Below are 25,092 nucleotides of genomic sequence, written 5' to 3' on the forward strand. Positions count from 1 at the left end.
ATAGACTATTATTCACCACCGATGGATGGATGTCTCACGATACATAGGCTCTTATTCACCACAGGGATGGACGTGTCCCACAGTGTAAGCTCTTATTCACGACCAATGGTTGGAAATCCAGGCTTTTTGGAATGAATGTCTCTCATGGCACCCTAACACGCCAGCTTCCAAGAATGAATATTATGTATTCAATCACCTTCAGAAAAATAATCGTTTAGTCAGAAAAAAGAAGATTTGGCTTCGCAAAACGATGATTCGCTAAGTATGCGAACATAAATGTGCAAGGAAGAGGGTGATTTCACTTAGCGAAACAATGATTTCGCGACGTTTGTGAGGAGAAATGTGACGCTCTGACTTCGTGAAACGATGATTTCACGAAGTTTGCGAGGAGAAATGTGACGCTCTGACTTCGCGAAACGATGATTTCGTGGAGTCTGCGAGAGAAATTTATCGAATTACCTCGCAAACTTCGCGTAATCAGCGTTTCGCAAAGTGAAATCGCTAAATTTCTCCCCACAAACCTTGCGAAAGCCGCATATGCTAAGTGGATTTATGGGAAAAACGCAGAAAAAACAGTATATACTTACATTTTTCGACGAGCAGGAAATGGAAGATGAAGAACCATAATTTCGTTTTCTAGGATTAGAAAGTTGCAGAATCAAGAGATGAAGAGAGGAAGAAGAGAAATGCATTGTGATTTAGAGAAATGGTGTAGATTTCGTGCAATTTAAAGGATGATAGGAAGATCAAAAGTCTTGGAATCATTAATGGAGGAGCTGCCAACCGTTTCACGCAACCAAGGAGAAGAGAGGAGAGATCGTTCACGTTTGGGGAAGTGGGAAGGTTAGGGGTATTATGGGAAAATCATACAAAATCAGTCTACATATATAGTAGGTTGAGTAAATGGGTTAAATATGTAAATGGGCCTCCTATTTGATCTAGTTTTGTAATTTTTCCAAAAGTAAATTTGCCATCAAATAGATTAAGAGTGTCAATTAACCTTCTAAATTTTATTAAAGTAATTTATTGATCACTTTAATTTGTTTAAAGTGATTTATTACCCTTAAACACTTGTAATAATGTATTGCATGAAAATACTTAAAAGTGATACATCTCAATCTGTCAAAATACAATCGTGTCATCCTAAATCTAGACGGGGCGTTTGGTATTCTATTGGGATATGGATAAAGATAAATGTTGGGATGGAGATAAGGATAAATGGTTGGGATAATGATAAAAATATGATAGTTGAGAATTATTATTCAATGTTTGGTACGTGGGATAGGGATAGGGATAAAATAATACATTTTACTATTTTAACCCTATTTAAACTACATAACATTAATTTGAGGGATAAGATGGATTTTTCCATCCTATTAAAATCGCATGAGCTTATCACACCTCCTTATACCAACCCCCCTCCTGGTTATAGGATTTGAGGGATAATAAGCTTATCCCTCAACCGTCTCACTCTTGTGTCCCCCAAACAAATACGAGATAACTTATCTCCGATAGAGTTTAAAAAGGAGAATATTTTGTAAGTTTAGGGACTTCTAGGCCAAATTCAGATTTTGTTACAAAACATATCCGGCACTTCCACCATTAGGAGACTTCCGGATTTGGATTCGAATTCGGTGGCTAAAATTGGAGGTTGCAATAACCTGCATTTTTGAATAAAAAGAACAAAACCAAACAAAAAATAGTATTAACATTATCCAAAGTAGACATGCCTACCGAGCTATCTCCGTCCACACTCCTCTTTACCGGAATCCCCAGCTCTCCGCGGATTTTTCTATCACGAAACCTTAACTTACCAATTCTCTCCAAATCCAGAAACGCCGTCCCTAGACTTAGCCTCTTATGTCAAACTGCCGGTACTCAAACTACATCTACAGGTGTATCCGACTTCGAATTCTCTGTCGAAGCTGGCCGACATCGTCTGTCCAAGGTAATCTCTCTAATATTTCTATTTTTCTTATGACAATATGAGGTTTCATTGCGTTTTGGAACTGCAGGTTCCTATCTCCAATATCAGAAATTTCAGTATTATAGCTCATATTGACCATGGAAAATCAACCTTAGCCGATAAATTGCTTCAAATGACTGGAACCGTGCAGCAGCGTGAAATGAAGGAACAGTTTCTTGACACAATGGATTTGGAAAGAGAAAGAGGCATTACAATCAAATTACAGGTACTACGGCCCTTGCCTTTGTTTTAGTTTTAATTTCTGTTGAGTTTCTCGAGTTTTCCTGGAACTAGGTGGTTCGTGATGTTGAACATTCATCTTCAATTTTGATATGAGTTATGCTATGGGCTGTATGGCTTAAGATATTGCTGTATGAGCGGTCTTCACTTGCTTGCGCTTTCATGTTATACAACAACAACAAAGCCTTAGTCCCGAAATGATTCGGGGTCGGCTAACATGAACCATCATATAAAACCGTGAAATCAAGTCGTGTGAGCGACACAAATTCGCTCCCTCCACTCCGTCCTATCCACTACCATATTTTCCTCAATTCCCAATAAACTCATATCAATCTCGATCACCCTCCTCCAAGTTTGCTTAGGTCTTCCCCTACCCCTCACCACTATATCCCTTTGCCACTCTTCGGTTCTCCTAACCGGCGCATCAAGCGCTCTACGTTTCACATGGCCAAACCACCTTAGTCGGTTTTCTCTCATTTTATTCTCAATAGATGTGACCCCTACTTTTGTCCTAATTATTTCATTACTCACCCGATCCTTTCTCGTATGACCACACATCCATCTCAACATACGCATCTCCGCCACCGACATCTTATGGATGTGGCAGTGTTTCACTGGCCAACACTCCGTACCATATAACAATGCTGGTCTAATTGCCGTCCGGTAGAATTTTCCCTTCAATCTATTAGGCATGCCGGGGTTACAAAGGAAACCCGTAGCACTCTTCCACTTCGTCCAACCAGCTTTAATCCTATGAGCAACATCTCCATCTACTTCTCCATCCGTTTGGATAATAGATCCTAAATACCGGAAGCAATCCGAGGCCTGAACAACTCTCCCATCTAGGGTGATCGTCCACTCCTTCTTTCGTCTCATCAACCAACACAATATCATCTGCAAACAGCATGCACCATGGTATACCATCTTGAAGTGAACTTGTTAGTTCATCCATAACGATGGCAAAAAGAAATGGGCTTAGTGCGGAACCTTGATGCACTCCAATCGTAATAGGAAACTCTTCAGTCTTCCCAACACTAGTACGTACACTCGTGCATGCTCCCTCATACATGTCCTTTATGATGTCAATACATTTCCGCGAAATGTCTTTCCTTATCAAGGCCCACCAAAGTACTTCCGTTGGTACCTTATCATATGCTTTCTCCAAGTCAATGAAAACCGTATGCAAGTCTTTCTTCTTATTTCGATAGTGCTCCATTAATTGTCTCATTAGATGGATGACTTCCATAGTTGATCTTCCCGGCATAAAGCCAAACTGGTTTTCCAAGATCTTCACCGTCCTCCTTAGCCTTTGTTCGATCACTCGCTCCCAAAGTTTCATAGTGTGACTCATTAATTTGATTCCCCGATAGTTGGCACAATCTTGGACATCGCCTTTGTTCTTATACAAAGGGATTAAGATACTTTTCCTCCATTCTGATGGCATCTTATTGTTTCTCCAAATTTTGTTGAAGAACGTCGTCAACCATTCGATTCCTCTTTCTCCCAAACATCTCCAAATCTCAATAGGGATGTCATCAGGTCCTACTGTTTTCTTCAACTTCATCTTACTTAATGCCATTTTGACTTCACCCTTTTGAATTCTCCGCAGGCATTCATGATTTATCATATCGTGATGGATACTTATATCTCCAACATCTTGTCTGCGATCTCCATTAAATAAGTCATCAAAATAGGACCTCCATCATTCCTTGATATCCTTATCTCCAACTAGGACTTTCTGGTCCACATCCTTCACACATTTAACTTTTCCGAGATCTCTCGTCTTCCTATCTCTCATCCGAGCAATTCTATATATGTCTCTTTCCCCTTCTTTCGTATCCAATCTTGTATACAGATCCCGATTCACCTTTGCTCTAGCATCTCGTATGACCTTCTTTACTTCCCTTTTAGCCTCTTTGTATTTTTCGTAGTTCTCGTCACTCCTACATTTTCCCAATATTTTATAGGATTCTCGCTTACTCTTTACTGCTTGTCGTACTTCTTCTGTCCACCAAGATGTGTCCTTACCCGGTGGCATGCTACCTTTAGATTCCCCTAGAACTTCCTTCGCTACTTCCCTTATACTATGCTCCATCTTAGTCCATATCGAATCTATATCTAAATCCATATTACAAGTCCAAACATCTTTTTTGGTCATCTCATCCACAAATTTTTGTTGATTATCCCCTTGCAATTTCCACCACTTAATCTTAGTCTCTACTTGTGGTGTTTGTTTTCTTATACATTTCCTACTTCGAAAATCAAGCACCACTACTCTATGTTGGGTTGCCGTACTCTCACCAGGGATCACCTTACAATCAATATAACTCTTTCTCCAAGCACTCCTTACTAAGAAGAAGTCAATTTGGCTCGCATTACCGCCACTCCGATAAGTCACTAAGTGGGATGTTCTCTTGATAAACCATGTGTTCATGATACTCAAGTCATAGGCTTATGCGAATTCCAAAAATATCATTTCCTGCTTCATTCTTATCTCCAAAACCATACCCTCCATGAACACTCTCAAACCCATCTCGCCTAGAACCCACGTGTCCATTGAGATCACCCCCCAGTACCATTTTTTCATCCCTAGGAACCTGTTGCACCACTTCCTCTAAGTCCTCCCAAAAAGCTTGTCTTATAAAGACATCTAATCCTATTTGTGGCGCATATGCACTAATGACATTCACAACCTCATCCCCTATCACTAGCTTAACACTCATAATTCTATCGCTCTTCCTAGACACCGCTACTACATCATCAATATACTCCCTATCAATAAGAATACCTACTCCATTTCTACCCTTATCCTTTCTTGAGTACCAAAGCTTATAACCCCAAGGAGCTATCTCTCTAGCCTTGGCTCCAACCCACTTGGTTTCTTGTAGGCACATTATATTTATTCTCCTCCTCTTCATAACATCTACAATTTCAGCTAATCTTCCTGTCAAAGAACCTATGTTCCATGTCCCAAAGCGTAACCTACTACCCTTACCCCTACCCCTACCCCTACCATTACCGTGGACTAGCTTATTTACCCGCAACCCTTGCATATTTGACAGCACCCCCGGGTCCTGGGGTGGCGCGCCGCTTCGGGGCGACGACCTAGCAACCCTTGCACATTTATCACTACACCCGGGTCTAGGAAGTGCAGCGCGTCGCTGAGTAGGGAACGCCCCAACGATTTTTATAGTATGGTTCATGTCATAAGATGTGGCTAAGTTTTACGCTGGCCGCCACAAACCTACCGCAACCCTCCTCCTTTGTCCGGGCTTGGGACCGGCTGTAAAGGTCACCAAGTGGCCCTCACAGGCGGAGTTGCGCTTATTATATAAGTACTAAATAAAATTATGAGCATGTGATGCCCTTATTTTATTATTATCATCGTATGATTGTAGATATTTGTCTCTAAAGAGCATTTTCGGCTAAAAGTGGATGCTACAGATTTTTCTCATTTATATTTCAAAACTAGCTGATAAGCTCATGAAATCAACAATTGTTGTATGCTGTTGTAGACTCTTATCAGTATAGGTTGTAATTATCATGCCTATTTGCTTGGTTATTGGTGATGTGCATAATTTTTTGATACGTGATAATTTAATGTAATAAATGTAAGTATGATTAAGTCAACTAAACATGTTTTAGCTGCTATATGATTGTTGTAGGCTGTTGCGGGCATACAATATCTCTTTGATTGAAGGAGAACCTTATATATATATATATATGTAGAGTGAGGCTATAGAGAGGGATTCCCTCACTTTTTATTCTAAGGGAAGAATAGCTTACTCCAATTACCAAACAATATCCTCCTAATTTAATTAACCATAAATCCTCCTAATTTAATTAACCAAATTTAATTTAATTAAAATACTAACACCTCTCTTTCTCTCTCCTTCTCTGGAACGATTCACACGGCTCTCTCTCTCTAATATTTCCGATTCACGACTCTCTCTAATATACAAAATTGTTGCTCACATCATTACTCATTATTTTCGAATTTCAATTATTGTGGAAAAAAGAATTATTTTTCATCATCTGTAGCTATAATCCAAAAAAAAATAACTACACTTATGAAAATTTATTTAATTAATTGCTCAAATTATGTTAAGGCCTCACTTGTTTCCTCCAATTAATTAATTACTCATCTTTTTCGATTTTTTTTCTTTTATAAAAATACCTGCTTTTTTTTACTGTTAATTGAATGCTTTTTCGCTTGATTTTTTTTTTCTTTTGTATAGATGAGCAATTTTGAGGGCGAGCCTTGGCGCAACGGTAAAAACGTTGTTGCCGTGTGACCAGAGGTCACGGGTTCGAGTCTTAGGAGCGGCCTCTTGCCAATTAAATTGGCAAGGGAAGGCTTGCCCCCAATACACCCTTGTGGTGGGACCCCTCCCCGGACCCTCGCTCAGCGGGGACGCGTAATGCGACCGGGCCGCCCTTTTTTTATAGATGAGCAATTTTGTATATGAGAGAGAGTCATGAATCGGAAATATTAGAGAGAGAGCCGTGTGAATCGTTCCAGAGAAGGAGAGAGAAAGAGAGGTGTTAGTATTTTAATTAAATTAAATTTGGTTAATTAAATTAGGAGGATTTATGGTTAATTAAATTAGGAGGATATTGTTTGGTAATTGGAGTAAGGCTATTTTTCCCTTAGAATAAAAAGTGAGGGAATCCCTCTCTATAGCCTCACTCTATATATATATTGCTTTTAAGTAAAATATATCATTAGAGGGCGAGCCTTGGCGCAACGGTAAAACGTTGTTGCCGTGTGACCTGAGGTCACGGGTTCGAGTCTTAGGAGCGGCCTCTTGCCAATTAAATTGGCAAGGGAAGGCTTGCCCCCAATACACCCTTGTGGTGGGACCCCTCCCCGGACCCTCGCTCAGTGGGGACGCGTAATGCGACCGGGCCGCCCTTTTAAGTAAAATATATCATTGTAGTCTTTTAATCTACGTGGTATTCCATGTATTCCTATTGTATTACATGGTCAATGACATGGTATCAGAGCTGTTTTGGGTTTCTAGATTGAGATTCCAAATTTGTTTTTTTTGCTTTGTGGGTAGAATTCCTGGGTTTGTATCTTTGAGCGGTTCCTTTCAGCATTTTATTGTCTGCCTTGTGAGCATACTATTTGGACCTAAGGTTTCAAATCTTCGTTCTTCTGCCGCCATCACCTCTCTGTTTCTGACCAGTCTGTTCGGTTAGTTTTCCCTCCTTTTGTGCATTGACGTTGATGGCAGCCTCTTCCATATTGCTTCAATTGAGTTTTGTTTCTCTATTCTCGACAAAGCTTAATGTTCTGCTGCCATCTCTCATGTCCAATTTGTTCTCTAGGTTGCACTTCTCGGATTATATTTTTATATTCTAAAGTATCTTGAATGTGCTGTCCTTAAGACTATGTTATCTGTATCTGTAGCAAGCTGAGCATGATTAGAATCCATGCTTCAGCTTGAGGGGAGTGTTACATAATAATTGAATGTAATAAATTAAGCATGTCTAAGTCAACTAAAGCATGCTTAGGCTGCTATATGACTGTTGTAGGCTGCTGTTGGCCTACAATGTCTCCTGGATTGAAGGAGAACTTTATATATAAATATATATAGGCTTAATACATCATTTTCCCTGAACTTGTCCAAAAAGCTTGATTGGCTCCCTGAATTTTCAAAGTGTTGCGGTAGCCCCCCTCAACTTGTATAAAATGTTTAGTTAGCCTCCTGAACTTGCACAAAATGTAATCAATTGATCACTCGGTTGCAAAAAAGTAAGTTAAATGCAGAAGATGTATTGTACGAGTCTTAAAAAAAAGTAAAACAACCAAAATCGGGATATGCGGTTCTAATATTAGAGAAGACAAGTTTTATGGTTGAGCAAGTAATAACTTCCTTTTTAATTTATTTTTTAATTATGTAATAACATTCTAAGATGCGTGGAATACATCTTCCGTATTTAATTTACTTTTTTTGCGATCAAGTGATCAATTGATTACATTTTACGCAAGTTCAGGAGGCTAACTGAACATTTTATGCAAGTTGAAGGGGTTATCGAGACACTTTGAAAGTTCAGAGGCTAATCAAGCTTTTTAGACAAGTTCAGGGAGCAAATGATATTGCTTTTAAGTAAAATATATTCATATAGTCTCTTAATCTACATGTCTACATGGTATCATATGTGTTACTAGTGTATTACATGTTCAATAATAATCTTCTATGGTTAAATGTGACAGGCTGCTCGGATGCGTTATGTTTGTGAGAATGAAGCATATTGCCTGAATCTGATTGACACTCCTGGCCATGTTGACTTTTCCTATGAGGTAATTATTTCATTTTCTTATTAGTGATTCTACGTAATTGTATTTGTGAGCTTGAATGAATTGTATTTAGGTTAATGGTTCTCTAATAATTGGTGTAGAAAATACAATGATGTTACCCTTTACTCTTGTACTTCTTTAAAATCATATGCTCGGCTGATAAAGTTTTTTTTTTTTTTTGTGTGTGTGTGTGAGTGGAGTAAATGCTCGATTTTTGACTTAATATGGTAGATTGAAAGAGTGAAGATCTTTATCTAGTACGTAGTGTCTAGTTGGTAGGATGAGGAACACCCAATTTAAATTTGTTACGTTACTTAGCCACTGATCACAGGGAGATTAACTAAAAGTCTAACTCTAATAGCTGTCTTTTCTCTTTATAAGGAATTAATACATTACCCATACTTCGCCAAATAATACGATATCCTTATATTTTAAATTTTGGAGATGTCCATTACTCCTTGAACTTTCTTTAGAGTGAGATGAATAATTTCTTAAGTCCTACATGGTAGGGCAAAGTGAAAATTTAGATAGGTTGAAGCGCGAATCACTTTAAGCATGTTCAGGGGCCAATAGATCACTTAAATCAAATTCAAAAAGTTAATAGGTCACATTAAGGAAATTGAGAGATAATGAAGCACTTTCAAAATTGTTTGTCATCAACTTTTTAAATTATTCAATCATCTTTTGATCATATCCTGTGAAAACTAAATCATCAACATACAAACCCACATATACTATTTTTCCATCCTCATTCCCCTTACATACAAAGCATGCTCATAAGGACATCTTGTGAAGCCATTCTTTTGAAAATAATCATCGATGCAAGAATACCACGCGCTTGGAGCTTGCTTAAGGCCATACAAAGCCTTCTTTAACTTCAGCACCCAGTCTTCTTGACCTTTGACAGTGTAACCCAATGGTTGATTCACATAAACTTCTTCGTTAGGAGTTCCATTTAAGAACATTGATTTGGCATACATTTGGTGAATTTTCCATCCTTGTTGAACTGCTATGGAAATAACTAATCGAATTGTCTCCATTCAAGCCACCAGAGCAAAAACCTCTTCATAATCAATTCCGTCCTTCTGAGAAAACCTTTTGCAACAAGGCGAGCTTTATACTTCTCCACTTCTTCTTTGGCGTTCTTCTTCACTTTGAAAATCCACTTCATTGCTACTACTGCTTGTTTGCCTTATGGAAGTGTTGTCAACTCCCAATTTTCATTCTTTTTTATGGAATTCATCTCTTCATCCATGATTTGTCTCCATTTTTTCTCCTGAACGACATCTTCAAATGTACATGTTCTGTATCAGCAAACAAACAAAACAAAGTAGTTACTTCTTCAGTTTCTCCATAAATGTCGCTCAGGCTTCTCATTCGAGACTGCATTTTTGATGAGCTTTCCCGAGACGAGTCTGCTACGTTTGTTTGAGATGTGGAAGGTGAAGTTAGTGGTGTGATAACTACATCTTCATGCTGATCTACAAAATCATCATCAAATCTTCAAAATCCATATCTTTGCCTATCACAATTTTTCCATTTCGAGGATTATAAAATTTATAACCTTTGTCAATAAACACCATCTTCTCACCTTTATCATCCACTTTATATTAATATCTGACCCCCACACGCGAATTCCACTGGCTCTGATACCATATCATGGAACCAATTGAACTAAAAGCTTGGGTTGATAGTTAAAGGTCCACATCCACTTCATATGAATATCTGACATATTTTTCCGCTCCATGACACCATTCTGTTGAGGGGATTTTGGAACAATAAGGAATGGACGAACACCATTATACTAACACAACTGATTGAACTTTTCGGATGTGAATTCTTCTCCTCGAGCGCAATGATTGAATCTTCAAGCCACTTTCATTATCGGCTAGTGTTTTGAACTTCTTAAACACTTCAAATGCTTCAGATTTTGTCTTCAAGAAACCCATGTTTTGCGGGTATAATCATATATAAACAACAAGAAATACTTGCTCCCTCCATGTGAACTCGGATTAATAGAACCACAAATATCCGCATACACCAATTCAAGTGGCTTTGATGTGTTTGACAAAGACTCCTTTGAAAAGCTTCTTCTGGATTACTTCTCGTACATACATCGTTCACAAATCTGATTAGGATGATTTATAGAAGGTAATCCGTGCATCATTTGTTGTTTGCACATTTGCTCCAATCCACCAAAATTCAATGAGATGCCACAGCCATGCAGAATCTGAGGAAGCGTTTAAACACATATGACGATCAGTGCCGATTTTCAACTTGAACATTTTGTTTGAAGACGGAACTTTTGCAATCATTTTTCTCTTTTTATCTCTCATAATCAGCCTATTATTGTTCATCTCCACCTCATAACCTTTCGATTTCAATGCTGGAACATAATAAACATGAGAAATAAATTGATGATCTCCTTTCTTCATCTCCGCTACATGTCAGCAGCAAAGTTGATTCTTCATCTTCAACTGATCCACAATTGCCAAGGTTCTATTAAAGAACTCCTCAATTCACTCTGACTCCTTAATCTTGAGTTTCTCATACTCACTTCTCAAGGTTTGTAAACACACCTTGATTATTTTATCTTTTCCCTTGAAGGAATTTTTAAGAATCTCCCATGCTTGCTTCGCTTTCGTTCACGAACATACTCTCATCCGGACACATGGATTAGAAAGAGTGCTTGTTGGTCATTCTTCTTTAACTTCTTCAAATTTCCGATTTGAGCAACTGTCAATTCCTCCTCATTCTGTAGTTGATCATAGCCGGCTTCTACCATATCCCACACTTTTTGGGAACCCAGCAAAACATTCATTCTAATGCACTAATTATCATAGTTCTCTCTAGTAAGTTGTAGATATTTGTATGGTATCATTACATTCATCATTGTTTGAATTTTTTCATGTTCTCTTAAATTGCTGGAAAAATCTCTTAATCTACTTAGGTATTTATAGATTACAAACATGATTATTGGTAAACAATTTCACTCTTGAGAAACAACACACCTCTTAGGAAAACATACATGCCTCTTGGACAATAAAATGAACCAACATCAAGACTATTAATTATAAGTTTGTTATTTCAACACTACCAACACAAGCCCACACATACGAAGAAAATGACAAAAGGATAGGAAAAGAATGCCAACCTCAATAGAACCAAAGAATAAAAAACCTAGAGAAATAACATCCAAAGATGTCTGTCAACCCATACCAACACGAAGTAGTAGGACCCATAAGAAATCGATCAGAAGAGAAATAAGCCGCTTTTGCAGAAAGTGGCTCACATGCTATTGCGTGGGCTAAGCGTCCGGAAGAGGAGTGGCGCATGTTGGTCACACGCTAGGATTCAACCGACCGGATTTTGGGGGATGATCGATTGGCATTAGTAGAATTTTGTGAGGGAGGAGATGAGACGAAATAGACACTTTCAAAAAATGTCCCTATTATAGACATGGAAATACAAAGGAATCTAGAGGATACCATGTAGACTAAGATACTATAATGATATATTTTAACTTTTTATAAATACACATATATACATAGAGGGATAGGGGACCCATACCTACAAGACCCATACCATTCTTACACTATTATATTCCTCCTCAAGTTCGAGCATGAATTTTAATCATACTCAACTTGTTGCAAATATGATGTCTTAAAGACGATATAACTCAAAAAAATAATAATCAATACACCTCAAAAACAGATTAGACAGATAACAAAAGGAGATGCCAAGGTTGCAATAATCACCGGCAACTCACATAAAGAATGCAAACACCAATCCAAGATGCACAGACTATAGAGGAGGTCAGAAATGACAAGGCAACGCCGGAATACCAAAAGTTGCCGGAAATGGAGTTGCCAGGCGCCCTCACTCACGGGAAGATTGGTCACCAGAATTTGCATATCGGGCCGTCGGTAGAAGAGACTAACTGAGACTTGGAACACTAGGTCGAAACAGTGTTCACAAAGGCAGACAATAATTCTGAAAAAAACAACCTAAAGTATAAACCCATCAATTCTGCTCACAAGGAAGAAAATAAATTCTGGAACCTCAATCCAGAAACCTAAGACAGAAGCCAAAACAAGGCTCTGACGCCATGTTATAAACCATGGAAATAGAATACCATGTAAACTGGGATACTAAATTGATATATTTTAACTTGTTACAAATATATGTATATATATACACACACACACACACATAGAGGGAGAGGAGATACATCCCTAGAAAACCCATACGTACAAGACCCATACCATCCTTACATTATTACAGTCCCCACAAACAGACACCTAAAACACTGCATCTCAAGGGCAGAAAAAAATTCAAGACAGAAACCTAGAAACTCGACTAGGCTCTTATATCATGTAACAAAAAAAAAAAAAAAAGGAATAATACATGTGTATTTTGTATTATAAATGAGTATATATATACACACATCATAGTATGCCATAATTGTATATCCAAAACTTAACCAACTTCATTGTATTTAGGGAGAAATTGAGATGGGTAAAGATAGCCAAAGTTGTAATAAGAAGTAAACAGTTGCCTCAGTAAGTTGCATCTCAAAGTGTCTGGTTAGTTTATTGGATATGTTGAATAACAAAGTTAGTAATTTAATATTCGCATGCATTTGCACATGTAATATATCAAAAAGTATATATAAAAAGTGATGAATTTTAGCATTTGAAACTGTAGAGAAATAGATGTTACAGCATATGAATGCAAAAAAGATTGAATTCTAACAAAGAGCCTATATGGATTGGTTGTAGATATCAAGAAAGTTATATGTCAAATATCAACATGTATTAATGTATGGTTGCTATAACATTGGCTTAACTGCTTTGCTTGCCAATTACATGCAGGTTTCTCGTTCTCTGGCTGCATGTGAGGGTGCTCTCTTAGTTGTTGATGCTTCTCAGGTGCACTGTAAACTCTGCTATAGTACCGTGGGTTTGAGTAGATTATAATTAAATTTTGTATATATAGATACAGATTTGAAATGAACTTAACTTTTCTTGACCATTTACATATTAACACCTTTTTTTATAGGGTAAATAATTTATTAGTCCCCTCCTTTTTACCTAACACACTGTTAATCCTATTTTGAAAAACACATTATAAGATCCCTATCTTTTGTCAATATTTACCCCTTAGTCCTATTTATTTTTTTTAGCTTTTTATCTGTTATATTTGGCATAAACAGACAGACAAAAAATAACAGAGTAACATGACCATTTTGTATCTACTATAGCTATCCTGAAAGCTAAGATCTATTCGGTTAAAAATCTAAAAAAACTAGACAGAAGGACCAAATGGTTAATATTGACAAAAGATAGGGATTTTATAGTGTGTTTTTCAAAATAGGGGGACTAAACAAAAGTAAAATGACGGGACTAATAAATTATTTACCCATTTTTATATGCATATCTATCCTGATTTCAGGATTTTTGTCTTGTTGTAGGGTGTGGAAGCACAAACGCTCGCTAATGTTTATTTGGCCTTGGAAAACAACCTGGAAATCATCCCTGTGAGACATCTTCTCATATAATTGTACAAGTGTTTTATATGTATTTAAGAAGTTACAACTCATTATTGTTTTGGGCAGCATTCAAAAGATCAGTTAAAATACTACAATTGAGGTTTTCACATGGCATCCATGTGGCACAATCATGGAAACAACATGTCTTTAAGAATGGGATAGTTCTGTTTTCACTTGCTTGAGAATACTGTGGACATGTCCTATAAACTTAAATGGCGCGTTACACGTCTTCTGTCTTATGTCCCCATCCTTGTCCATTCTGGATTGATGTTGATACGAATTTAATTCAATAAGTAACTTGTACCTAACTAATTAAATAAATCAGAGACCAAGGTAATCTGGAAGTTGTGTTTTGAATAAACAAGGGAATTATGGATTTTCATTTCACATATGGTTATATCAATACCAGTTCATTGAGACTGAATGTTCTTATTTGTTTCAGGTTTTAAACAAAATAGATCTTCCAGGTGCTGAACCAGATCGTGTTATCCAGGAGATTGAAGAGGTTGGTTCACGAAATGGAAGAACTCCATTTTTTAATGGGTGTGTAATCCAATAGGTTCCTATATTTTGGAACCACTTTTGAATTTTTGTAGGTTATTGTGCTTTTCCGATGTGCTTGTTCTGGTTGTTTGACACACATACGCTGTTACAGGCGGAAAATTAAAGAATAAGAACATTGTAAATTGAACTTAGCTATTGATATATATTTTATATTACCTCAAGATGAAGCTTAGTATGCTTGTCTGAAATCCTTGTTTGATCAAATAATTGACTATCTTTTAGGCTTCAAATAGAAAAGTTATGTTTTTTCTGTTGCTGGTAATGTTTTAAGAACTCACATAAGTTGATATATCTTTATATATAGGTTATTGGTTTAGACTGTAGCAATGCAATACACTGCTCTGCTAAGGTATCTAATTTTCATCTCCTAAGTCAGTTTACTTCTTACTTTACTTACTTGAAGAGGTTAATTATTAGTTAGAATGTAATCTTACCTAGCTTTGCTGTTTTCCTACAGGAGGGAATAGGTATAACTGACATTCTGAATGCAATTGTCAAAAGAATTCCTTCCCCTCGTGATACTGCTGAAATGCCATTGAGGGCATTAATATTTGATAGGTATATATCTGCTTCGTTCGTTATCAAAACAGATTTATCGTTGTTGAGAGTTTGATAAGAACAAACACAGAAAACAGCAAATAACACAGACAACAAGGATTAAATAGAGAAGAATTAAGAGAAACATGCTAGTATTATTTAGGCCTAAACCATATGACAACTCCTAACCTTGTGCCTCCTGAAATAAAAACGTCTAAATAGCCTCTCAAAAATTTTCAAATTAATAATCCCTCTGTTGCACAATAGATGTCTTTTAAGGTTAATGTACAAGAATTAAGAAATGTAATTAATTTTAACTAAAAGACTTTGTTACCTTTGTATTGATTGCATCCACTAATTAATTTTTATCTATTCCCAAAATAAAAAGACAACTTAAATTATATAAAAAAAAGGGCGGCCCGGTCGCACTACGCGTCCCCGCTGAGCGAGGGTCCGGGGAGGGGTCCCACCACAAGGGTGTACTGGGGGCAAGCCTTCCCCTGCCAATTTATTTTGGCAAGAGGCCGCTCCTAAGACTCGAACCCGTGACCTCTTGGTCACACGACAACAACGTTTACCGTTGCGCCAAGGCTCGCCCTCAGACAACTTAAATTATATTTGGTAAAAATCAATTAATGTGCATAGATGGAATCAAAACATCATGTATTAAATAAACAAAATTGGCTTAATACATCATTTGCCCGTTGAGCTTGTTCAAAAAGCTTGATTAACCTTTTGAACTTTCAAAGTGTTCTGATAGCCCCATCAACTTGCTTAAAAATATCCTGATAGCCCCTCAACTTGCTTAAAATGTAAGTAATTAATCATTTGGTTATACAAAAGTAAGTTACATGTGGAAGGTGTGTTGCACCCATCTTGGAATGTTATTACAAAGTCATGTCGCCATACAAATTTACCTGCAGTCTTTGCCATAGCTCTATATTATGATTCTGCACTAGACCTAGATACGACACTTTGCTTCTTCCTCTTCTCTTCCATAATTTGCATATGTGAAACCTTTTTACAACGTGATAACCATGGTTTTGATATAGCATATCATGTCGTGAAGTACATTTTAGATATCTTAGAATACGGCTTATAGCATCCCAATGTGAAGTTCTAGGAGATACATGAATCGGCTTATAATAGTCATTGGGAAGTCAATATCAGGGAGGGTGATTGTATGATAGTTCACTTCTCAACAATTTTTCTATACTTTTCAAGATTCTCAAGTAAATCACTATCTTCCGCTTTCGACTTCACATTTGGTATCAAGGCGCATCACAAGTATCTACCTCAATCAAACCAGCATCATTTATAAATAGTATTTCGTGTAAGTTAGACAAATTTCCTCATGGCTGCGAGAAACTTCAATGCCCATAAAGTATTTCAATGGTCCTAAGTCCTTTATTTATAAACAAATACTAAGGAATTCGTTCAACTTCGATGATCCCAATCTCATCATTTCTAGTGATTGTATGTATCAACATACACATCTAGTAAATGCATCTAGAACAAGATGGTTAGGAAAACACAGAGTGATCATATGCACGCTTCCAGCTCGGTGGGCATTCACGTACGTGGATGTATCAGATATTAATCTGAATTAGGCCTTTAACTATTAAGCTTTTAGTTAAAATGGTTTCATGACAGCAACCAATCGCCCTTTTTTGGAAAGGAAGGGACATAAGATCCCTAGTATGATTTTGCTCAAGTGCCTTCATTTCTTTTCGTTGCTTCTTGCCAACCAGAATGAGTCCGTGCCTCAACAAGGTGGGAACAACAATAGAATATAAAGCAGCTACAAAAGACTTATAAGGGTGTAATAAGACATTATAAGAGACAAAGGATGAAATTGGATAAGTACAAGTGCGATTGCCTTTACGGAGAGCAATAGGAAGATCAAAGGGAGGGTCCGAAGATGGTGAAGGATCTAGAGACGAAGTAAGAGATGTAACACCCATGTGTGGGGTGACTTGCGCATGTCGAGAATACACCCGAGGAACGAGGTCGGGGTGGAATAGAAACTACATGTTCACTTGCAATATAAACAAGAAAATCATCTTCAAGAGCAACAGAGGGAGAAGGAGAGAGAAGATGGAGTTGAACTAAAGAAAGGCGTATCCTCGCGTTAAAAAAAAGAAAGGCGTATTCTCGCTTTAAAAAAAAAATAAAGAAAAGAAAGGGTAACATCAACAAATACCAAGAAGTAAACAACGATAGTCTTTTTGACGATGAGAGTAACCACAAAAAGACACATTTGAGTGATTTAGTTAGCATGGCTTAGACAAAACAAGTGCATCAAAAAATCCAAGGAGCAAGAGGAAATAAAGAAGATATGGGTAACAATGGAATAAGGGATCTGACCAAGAACAAAAGAACGCATCCAATTAATTAGTGTCATGGAACCGATTGAACTAAAAGCTCGAGCTGATAGTTAAAGGTCCACTTCATATTAATAGCTGACACACCCCCACACGCGAAAGCACACTTGGGCTTGAAGCGTGACTACACAGGCCCATATTACCATGTCCTGTGGGGCTGCCAGGAATCGAACCCAGGACCACTTGGTCACACTGGCTCTGATACCATGTCATGGAACCGATTGAACTAAAAGCTCGAACTGATAGTTAAAGGTCCACTTCATATTAATAGCTGACACACCCCCACACGCGAAAGCACACTTGGGCTTGAAGCGTGACTACACAGGCCCATATTACCATGTCGTGCAAATAACTCAACAAATGGGGCTGCCAGGAATCGAACCCAGGACCACTTGGTCACACTGGCTCTGATACCATGTCATGGAACCGATTGAACTAAAAGCTCGAGCTGATAGTTAAAGGTCCACTTCATATTAATAGCTGACAATTAGAAAATAAGCAATGGAAAGATCAATGCTCTAGCAACTTCAAACAAGTGGCAATTCTTGCATGTGGCCATTTTGCTATGGGGTAAAGAAGTCTCATGAAGTATAGCATGATAGGAGAGATAAGATGTGAAAGTAATGACACAAATATTCCTTAGCATTATTACTCCTTAAAATACCAAATGGATTTGTTAAATTCTGTTTTATTTCAGCATGAAATGCACAAAAGATTGTGAATAATTCTGAACGATACTTCATAGGATAAACCCAAATAACTCAAGAATAATCATCGACAAATATCACAAAGTAATGGAAACTAAATTTTGACAAAACAAGATACTGACCCCATAGATCAATGTGCACCAAATAAAAGGAAGACTGTACATGATAAGTTTCACACTCTAGACTAGATTCTCGTTGAAGACTAGAACACAACTTTTGTAAAGCTCGAAGAGGCGGATGACCGAATTTATAATAGAGTTATAAAACTTGACACCGGTTGAGAAGTGAAATCAAGAGTGTACAAGCCATTCAACATACACCCTTTATCAATAATCTACTTCACCCCAAGATCCTAAAAACGACAATGAGTGGGACACAAATCAATCCAACAGCTAGATCTTTAGTCTATTGGCTAATAGATGATAAGTTAAAAGGGAACTGGGATAAATACAAAACAAATGATAAAGAGAGGGTGGATGCAGGGTGTGCTGTCCCACGTCTAATTACAGAAGCTGTAAAGACATTGGCTGAAGTAACCTAAGGTAAATTGTAAGAATCCTTGAAAGAATGAAAATTTGTGTTGCTAGTCATATGATAGCACAAGAATCAATAACCCAACTATGAGACAAGGTGGAAAGACAAGCAACATGCTTATGTGTATCAATGAAGGCATATTGATTGCTGTGAAGTATAATTGTCGGGGAGTTGCTGAAAACGAGCATACTAATCTGCTGAAATAGTGAGGATGATGGAGGAAGTGATAGGATGCCATATTGATCTGCCACATTTGTAAATTTTCTGAGACTTTTCTGTCTTGAGTATTGTGGAGGTTGACTATCCAATATTCTTCTCGATATGCCCATCACCTCCGCAATGATGACATAGACGAAGGGAGCTATGCTTTAGAATAAAAGTACAGTTTTTTCCCCCTTTGATACCATGCGAAGTAGTTAAGAAAGGGAAGAAAATACGAGCTCTAGAGTTTTTCTTGGTGATTAGACCGCGCAAATGATAAGAGCAAGCACAGAAAACAGCAAAATAACCAGAGAACAAGGAATAAACAAAGAAGAATTAAGAGAAATAGGCTAGTATTAGATGACAGGATTGAAAGAGTTCAATCTCCTTAGGAAGCAATCTCCCCTCTATTGAAATAGAGCTCTAAAGAGAATGTAGAGAACATACCAAAGTCAGCCTACCTCTCTTGCTCGGAAACCAAAACGATATACACACAAAGCAGAAACATTCCCTCTAATCTCCAGCTAAGAACTAGGCATAACTAACTTTTACCCCTCCTCCTAACAAACTTCCAGCTAAGGTAACATACTCGACTAATTTCCCTTTGTGCCTTCTCCAGTTGCTTTTTCTTGTGGGTGAAAATTTTCAACTCTCTTGGCCTAACTGGATACTCATCCAGGAATTCTCCCTCAGTATTTTCTCTAGCAGAGTTCCCATGTGTGAGGATACTGTAATCATCCATTTATTATGTGTTCATGATCCTGTTGCATCTAACTTGCTTGCTAATTGGTTATATTAGACTTAATATGTAGCATGTTTGTTTAATTTTTTCAGCATCTGCACCTTTTGGACTCCAATAAGCCATCTTCAGTTAAATTGCTGTATATATTAAATTTCACTGGAAAATTGAGCACTATAGAATTAACTAGGTTAGGATGTTTCATTGAAATTGACTGTTATGGGTCCGCGAATAGGATCTCGTCACGGATCTTTCTATTGCGAAGTGGAGCACGATCTTTTTGTTCTTGTTACTGCCCTTCCTTGGAATACCTACTTTTCTTAATTTAAGAATAGTGTTTTTTTTTTTAATTAAAGAGGTCACCAACTCTTCTTTAAGTTTCTGACTAAAAATTCTGCATAAGTTTATTCCATGAAAATCCCCTTTTAAAGAGGTACAATGATTCCTGATCACATAACGTATCATTCCCCAAATAGGATTCTACCAAAAGAGGATTCTAACTGATAAATACTAAAGATACTCCTAAATAATAGAACTCCTAAATAACGAAAGACTCGTCAATAATAATAATAAAAACACATAAATCCGCCTAAATGATAAATAATACAAAAGACTCCTAAATAATAACAATTCTTAAATAATAAAAATTCCTGAATAATAGAACATGAAATAAAACAATCGGAATCTAGGACGGAATTCATATTTGTCATCCTCCATTTCGTCCATCAAAAGACATAAGAGTTTCTTACACTTACGTCTTGGTGAGTCAAGTTCATCACAATTAAAACACGGCCCTCGAGCCCTGCTGTCTACCATTTCAGTTTGGGACAGCCTTTTGAGTGGAGGCGGAGTGTTACTACTCATGTTTGATGTTGTTGAGGTGTTACTCGCACAAGTCTTTTGATCACGTGGTTTGAATCGAGGATGATGAATTGAGCCCCTTTGGGATTACCCATGAAAAATGATTTGACCCATTCTTACTCCTTAGCTGATTAACAACTTCCTCTCAAAAATCCTGGCAAAATTCATGGCAGTAACAAGATTTGGAAGATTTTGCATCTCCACATCCATCCTTAAGGTTTCAGATAATTCAGCTGTAAAGAAGTTGACTTGTTGCTCAGCCCTCACAGACACAACCCTTGCCAAAAGGGTCTGAAATTGTTCTTGGTACTCATCCACCTTTCCCGTTTGTCGGAGGTCAGTTAATTCACCGAATGGATTACTGCTCAATGGTGGCCCAAAACGCAACAAACAAGACTTTAATTGGTCCCAAGTGAGTCCGGACTCCTCTTGTTCGAGTCAGTAGTACCATAATTGTGCTTCTCTTGTCATGTGGAAGGCTGCTAACCCTACATTCTCTCTTCCGTCTGTATTTTGATTGCTATAAAATTGCTCACATCGGTACAACCAACCTAAAGGATCCTCCTTTCCGTTGTAAGAAGGAAACAAAAGTTGGGTATACTTTGGAACAACAGTGTTCGAATTTCGGTGTTGGCCACCATAATTGCCCGTTGCCTCTGATTCGACGCTTCCAGTTGTAGCTCCACCTTCAGGTTCCTTTCCTTTTCCCAAAAGGTGTAACTCCAACAAAAGTTGGATTCCCTTTATGCCTTCTCTTAACTCTCGCAACTCGTGGCTAAATTTTTTATCGGATTCGGTTAGCCGGTGATCCATATCCTGAAGCTTGGTTGTGCATTGCTCAAAATCATCCATGACGATAGCCTCTGGTACCAATTTGTTATGGGCCTGCGAATAGGATCTTGTCACGGGTCTTTCTGTTGCAAAGTCGAGCGCTATCTTTTTGTTCTTGTTACTGCCCTTCCTTGAAGTACCTATTTTTCTTAATTTAGGAATGGTGGTTTTTTATTAAAGAGGTCACCAACTCTTTCTGAGGTTTCTAACTAAAAATTATGCATAAGTTTATTCGATGAAAATCCCCTTTTAAAGAGGTACAATGATTCCTGATATCCTTCCCCAAATAGGATTCTACCAAAAGAGGATTTTAACTGATAAATACTAAAGATATTCCTAAATAATAAAACTCCTAAATAACAAAAGACTCCTAAATAATAATAAAAACACCTAATAATAAAATAGACTCCTAAATAATAACAATTCTTAAATAATGCACATCCCTAAATAATAGAATATAAAATAAAACAATAATAACATTGACGGTCAAATCAAATCTATTGAAAAGTTATGTTTGCCACAAAAGTATGCTTATTGACAATTTGAGACTTTGTAACTTGGGTTATCATTACAATAATGCTTTATTCTATAATGAGGGTTCTTTTTTAATATTCTGGTTATGACCATTTTTTAGTAAGAAAAATAAACAATGGACTTAAAAGATGTTTTTAAGTGTTCGATTATACGCGCCTTTAATGTTTTGTAATGCTTAAACAAGAGACCTTGTTGGTTATAGTGAAGAGCTGATCATTCAATGCACAAAAGATAATGATCATTATCTTTGCTATCATGAAGCTCTGTCAATTAATGTATAGAGGTGTAACCGTAATTGCATTTTTTATATTCTTCGGCAGTTACTATGATCCATATCGTGGTGTTATTGTGTATTTCCGGGTCATAGATGGGAGCATAAAGAAAGGGGACAGGATTTATTTTATGGCCAGTAAGAAGGTAAGTCCTCGATCACTTATCATCAATCAATTCTCTTTGCATGTATACATTATTCCTCTCTTCTGCTTGCTTGCTTATTCAAATACTGGACAATGTCAAAGACCTGATGATTTAGTGAGTAAGAATGGGGTGGCTCATATCTATGTTTTCCTTAAAAGTGTTTTCATTGTTATTTAACAGGATTACTATGCTGATGAAATTGGAGTGTTATCTCCAAATCAGTTGCAAGTGGAAGAACTGTATGCGGGTGAAGTAAGGCACTCCTTCACAGCTAGTTATTTGTACTTTATAATGTGATGAGCAGTAAGATCAAATTACCCTTAAATATTAGGTTAAATTAAATCCAAACCAAAAAAAAAAATAGGTTAAATTAAATTCTGCTAGAGTTACTTTGATTTGTATAACCATTGTTCACTTTTAATGTTTCATCACCTCCTTTATTTTAGTCATTTACATTTTAAGAAGTGATATATTTACAGCAAAATGTATTATTGAGCCCTTGAACTTTGGTGATTTTTTTTCTTTAAAAAAATCGAGTCTTCATTGTTTTATTTATTTTTTGCAATAAGCCCCTCTAACTATTATAAATGTCAAGATGAGCCCTTAATGTTTATCATGTTATATATGGTCCTTGAATTGTTGTTTTTGTTGTTTATTTATTTATTTTTAGACAAATGGGAAAGAAGGTGTGCTGGGTTTTGAATCCAGGACCCCGGGATTTGCGTTAGAGTCCCTTTGTTGTCCATCTATTGATGGATTGATGCCACTTGAACTATTATTATTGAATGACATTAAATGCTTATTTATATGGACTCAATACAAACAATATCACCAAGTTCAAGGGCCAAACACATTATATGAAGGCTTAATTTGCATCTGTAACTGTAATACAGTAATAGTTTGTGGGTAACTGTAAACAAAGAAACAAGAGCATCTCAATGGAGAAAAGCCACCAAATTAATGGGCCAAAATGTATTTTTCTATTTCATCTCAATATTAGATGTTTAAAAAACTGGAGAAGCCATTTCTTCAATGGCTAATGGCCTTATAAGGAGTTCACTTCATCAACACATACATCAAGTGACAGCCTCCAATCATTTGCTGCATTTTTTCTTCCATGATATATAAGCTTTTTCTATGTAGTCTTTATTGGTAATTTCATTATTAATTGGAAATTATATCTGTTATTGGTCTTAGATGGTTATGTTAAATAATGTGCTTCAAACGCGATGCCTGAAGTTTCAATTTCTTCTTCTATTTCCTTATCTTTCTGATAGAGCATGACACTAAAGGAATTAAGGGCAATAATGGAATATAAAGTGAGGCGTGGATAGGGCTAGCTGGAGTCTGTTATATAATATATTCGGGTTTATTGTCATTTTAGGTGAGGTGTATATATAGGTGTTCTATGGAGATGGAAGGGTAGCTTTTGGAAGTATGATTTTGGCTTTTGGGTCTCTTAGCTTTTAGCTAGGAGAGAAGGAAGAAATCCCTGGGTGTGCCTATGTACAGATTTGTGTTTTGCATTAATTTCTAGTTCATCAATACAAGTCTATTATTTCATTTTCCCACTTTTTCTCTGTGTTTGTGTGTCTATTTGCTGTGTTTGGGGTGTGCCATTGTTGAGGATCTGAGGTTCCTATCACTTTCTTTCTTGGAAAGATGGTCATCTAGTGATAGATTATATTAATTTGTGTTGCTCATATTTGTTGGTGCCAAGTAAACCTTATTGGAAACTTCGTTTTCCCATTAATATATTTGTTCAGAAACAGAAATAACCATGACTTTCAGTTTCATTGATTTCAATTTTTATATATAGTTCAGTATGGTTATTTCAATTACATATGAATCTTGTTAGTCGGTTTATTATGCATAATTTTGATCATGGTCCTACTCTTTAGCTGTTTATCTAATGGACAATTTTAAGTGCAAGTAATTTATTATGACACTTCAAGCAAAAAGAAACCCAGTGGTTAGCACAGGAAGCATGCCATTATATTGGAAGAGGCTAATCTAAAAAGTCACTTTTTGGAAGTTCCCCTGAGGGGAAACATTCTTTTGCAAGTAATTCTCTCTGCAGTTTCATGTCCCCTTGCAAGAAATAATCACAAACTTTAGTGTATCATGAATTTTCTCACTTTCTCTTAGAGTTTCCCTGTCCTTCACTTTTCGTTTTTCTCTGTATTTCAGCTCAGTGATGTTTCCTATTTACTTTTTCTTTCTAAAGATTTTGTAACTGACAATGCAGCATGTCATAATAACACTTTTCACTCACTTTTCGTACTTTTTACCTTTTAGTTTTACCTGTTCAGGTGGGCTACCTTTCTGCTTCAATAAGGTCAGTAGCAGATGCTAGGGTGGGTGACACTGTTAGTCATTATAGTAGAAAGGCGGAAACCTCGCTACCTGGATATAAGGAAGCAACTCCTATGGTGTTCTGTGGCCTGTTTCCAGTTGATGCAGACCAGTATTTTTCTTCCTTGTTCAGATTGTTATAACAAAGTAGATTGATGCTTCTTGGTGTGCTGCCATCTTTTGAATTTAAAGTCTTCCTTAAATTTGCTGATAGGTTTTCTGAATTGCGAGATGCACTGGAAAAACTACAACTCAATGATGCTGCGTTAAAGGTATATTAATTTGTAGTTGCATTATTCATATTAGGGGTTCCTTTGGTTGATTCTTATGGGATCTGTAGCAGCAAAAAGTTTGTGTATGTGCG

The 25,092-nt window shown here is 37.0% G+C and overlaps 1 protein-coding gene across 3 annotated transcripts in view; it reads left to right on the forward strand.

The window, feature by feature from the left end:
* Positions 1–1,613: 1,613 nt before the first annotated feature.
* Positions 1,614–25,092, forward strand: part of LOC136228738 (translation factor GUF1 homolog, chloroplastic) — a 49,394-nt gene continuing 25,915 nt past the window's right edge. Inside the window, exons 1-12 of one of the 3 annotated variants that reach the window (XM_066017203.1) lie at positions 1,614–1,948; positions 2,016–2,192; positions 8,430–8,516; positions 13,388–13,444; positions 13,987–14,052; positions 14,507–14,569; positions 14,933–14,977; positions 15,086–15,186; positions 22,277–22,373; positions 22,554–22,625; positions 24,686–24,840; positions 24,943–25,000. In XM_066017203.1, the coding sequence (XP_065873275.1) occupies positions 1,727–1,948; positions 2,016–2,192; positions 8,430–8,516; positions 13,388–13,444; positions 13,987–14,052; positions 14,507–14,569; positions 14,933–14,977; positions 15,086–15,186; positions 22,277–22,373; positions 22,554–22,625; positions 24,686–24,840; positions 24,943–25,000 (1,200 nt within the window). In that variant the 5' untranslated portion in view covers positions 1,614–1,726. The remainder of the gene's footprint in view (positions 1,949–2,015; positions 2,193–8,429; positions 8,517–13,387; positions 13,445–13,986; positions 14,053–14,506; positions 14,570–14,932; positions 14,978–15,085; positions 15,187–22,276; positions 22,374–22,553; positions 22,626–24,685; positions 24,841–24,942; positions 25,001–25,092) is intronic. The other 2 variants (XM_066017201.1, XM_066017202.1) reach the window with 2 other exon arrangements.

The sequence above is a fragment of the Euphorbia lathyris genome, chromosome 5, assembly GCF_963576675.1.
Source record: "Euphorbia lathyris chromosome 5, ddEupLath1.1, whole genome shotgun sequence".
NCBI classification, from domain to species: domain Eukaryota; kingdom Viridiplantae; phylum Streptophyta; class Magnoliopsida; order Malpighiales; family Euphorbiaceae; genus Euphorbia; species Euphorbia lathyris.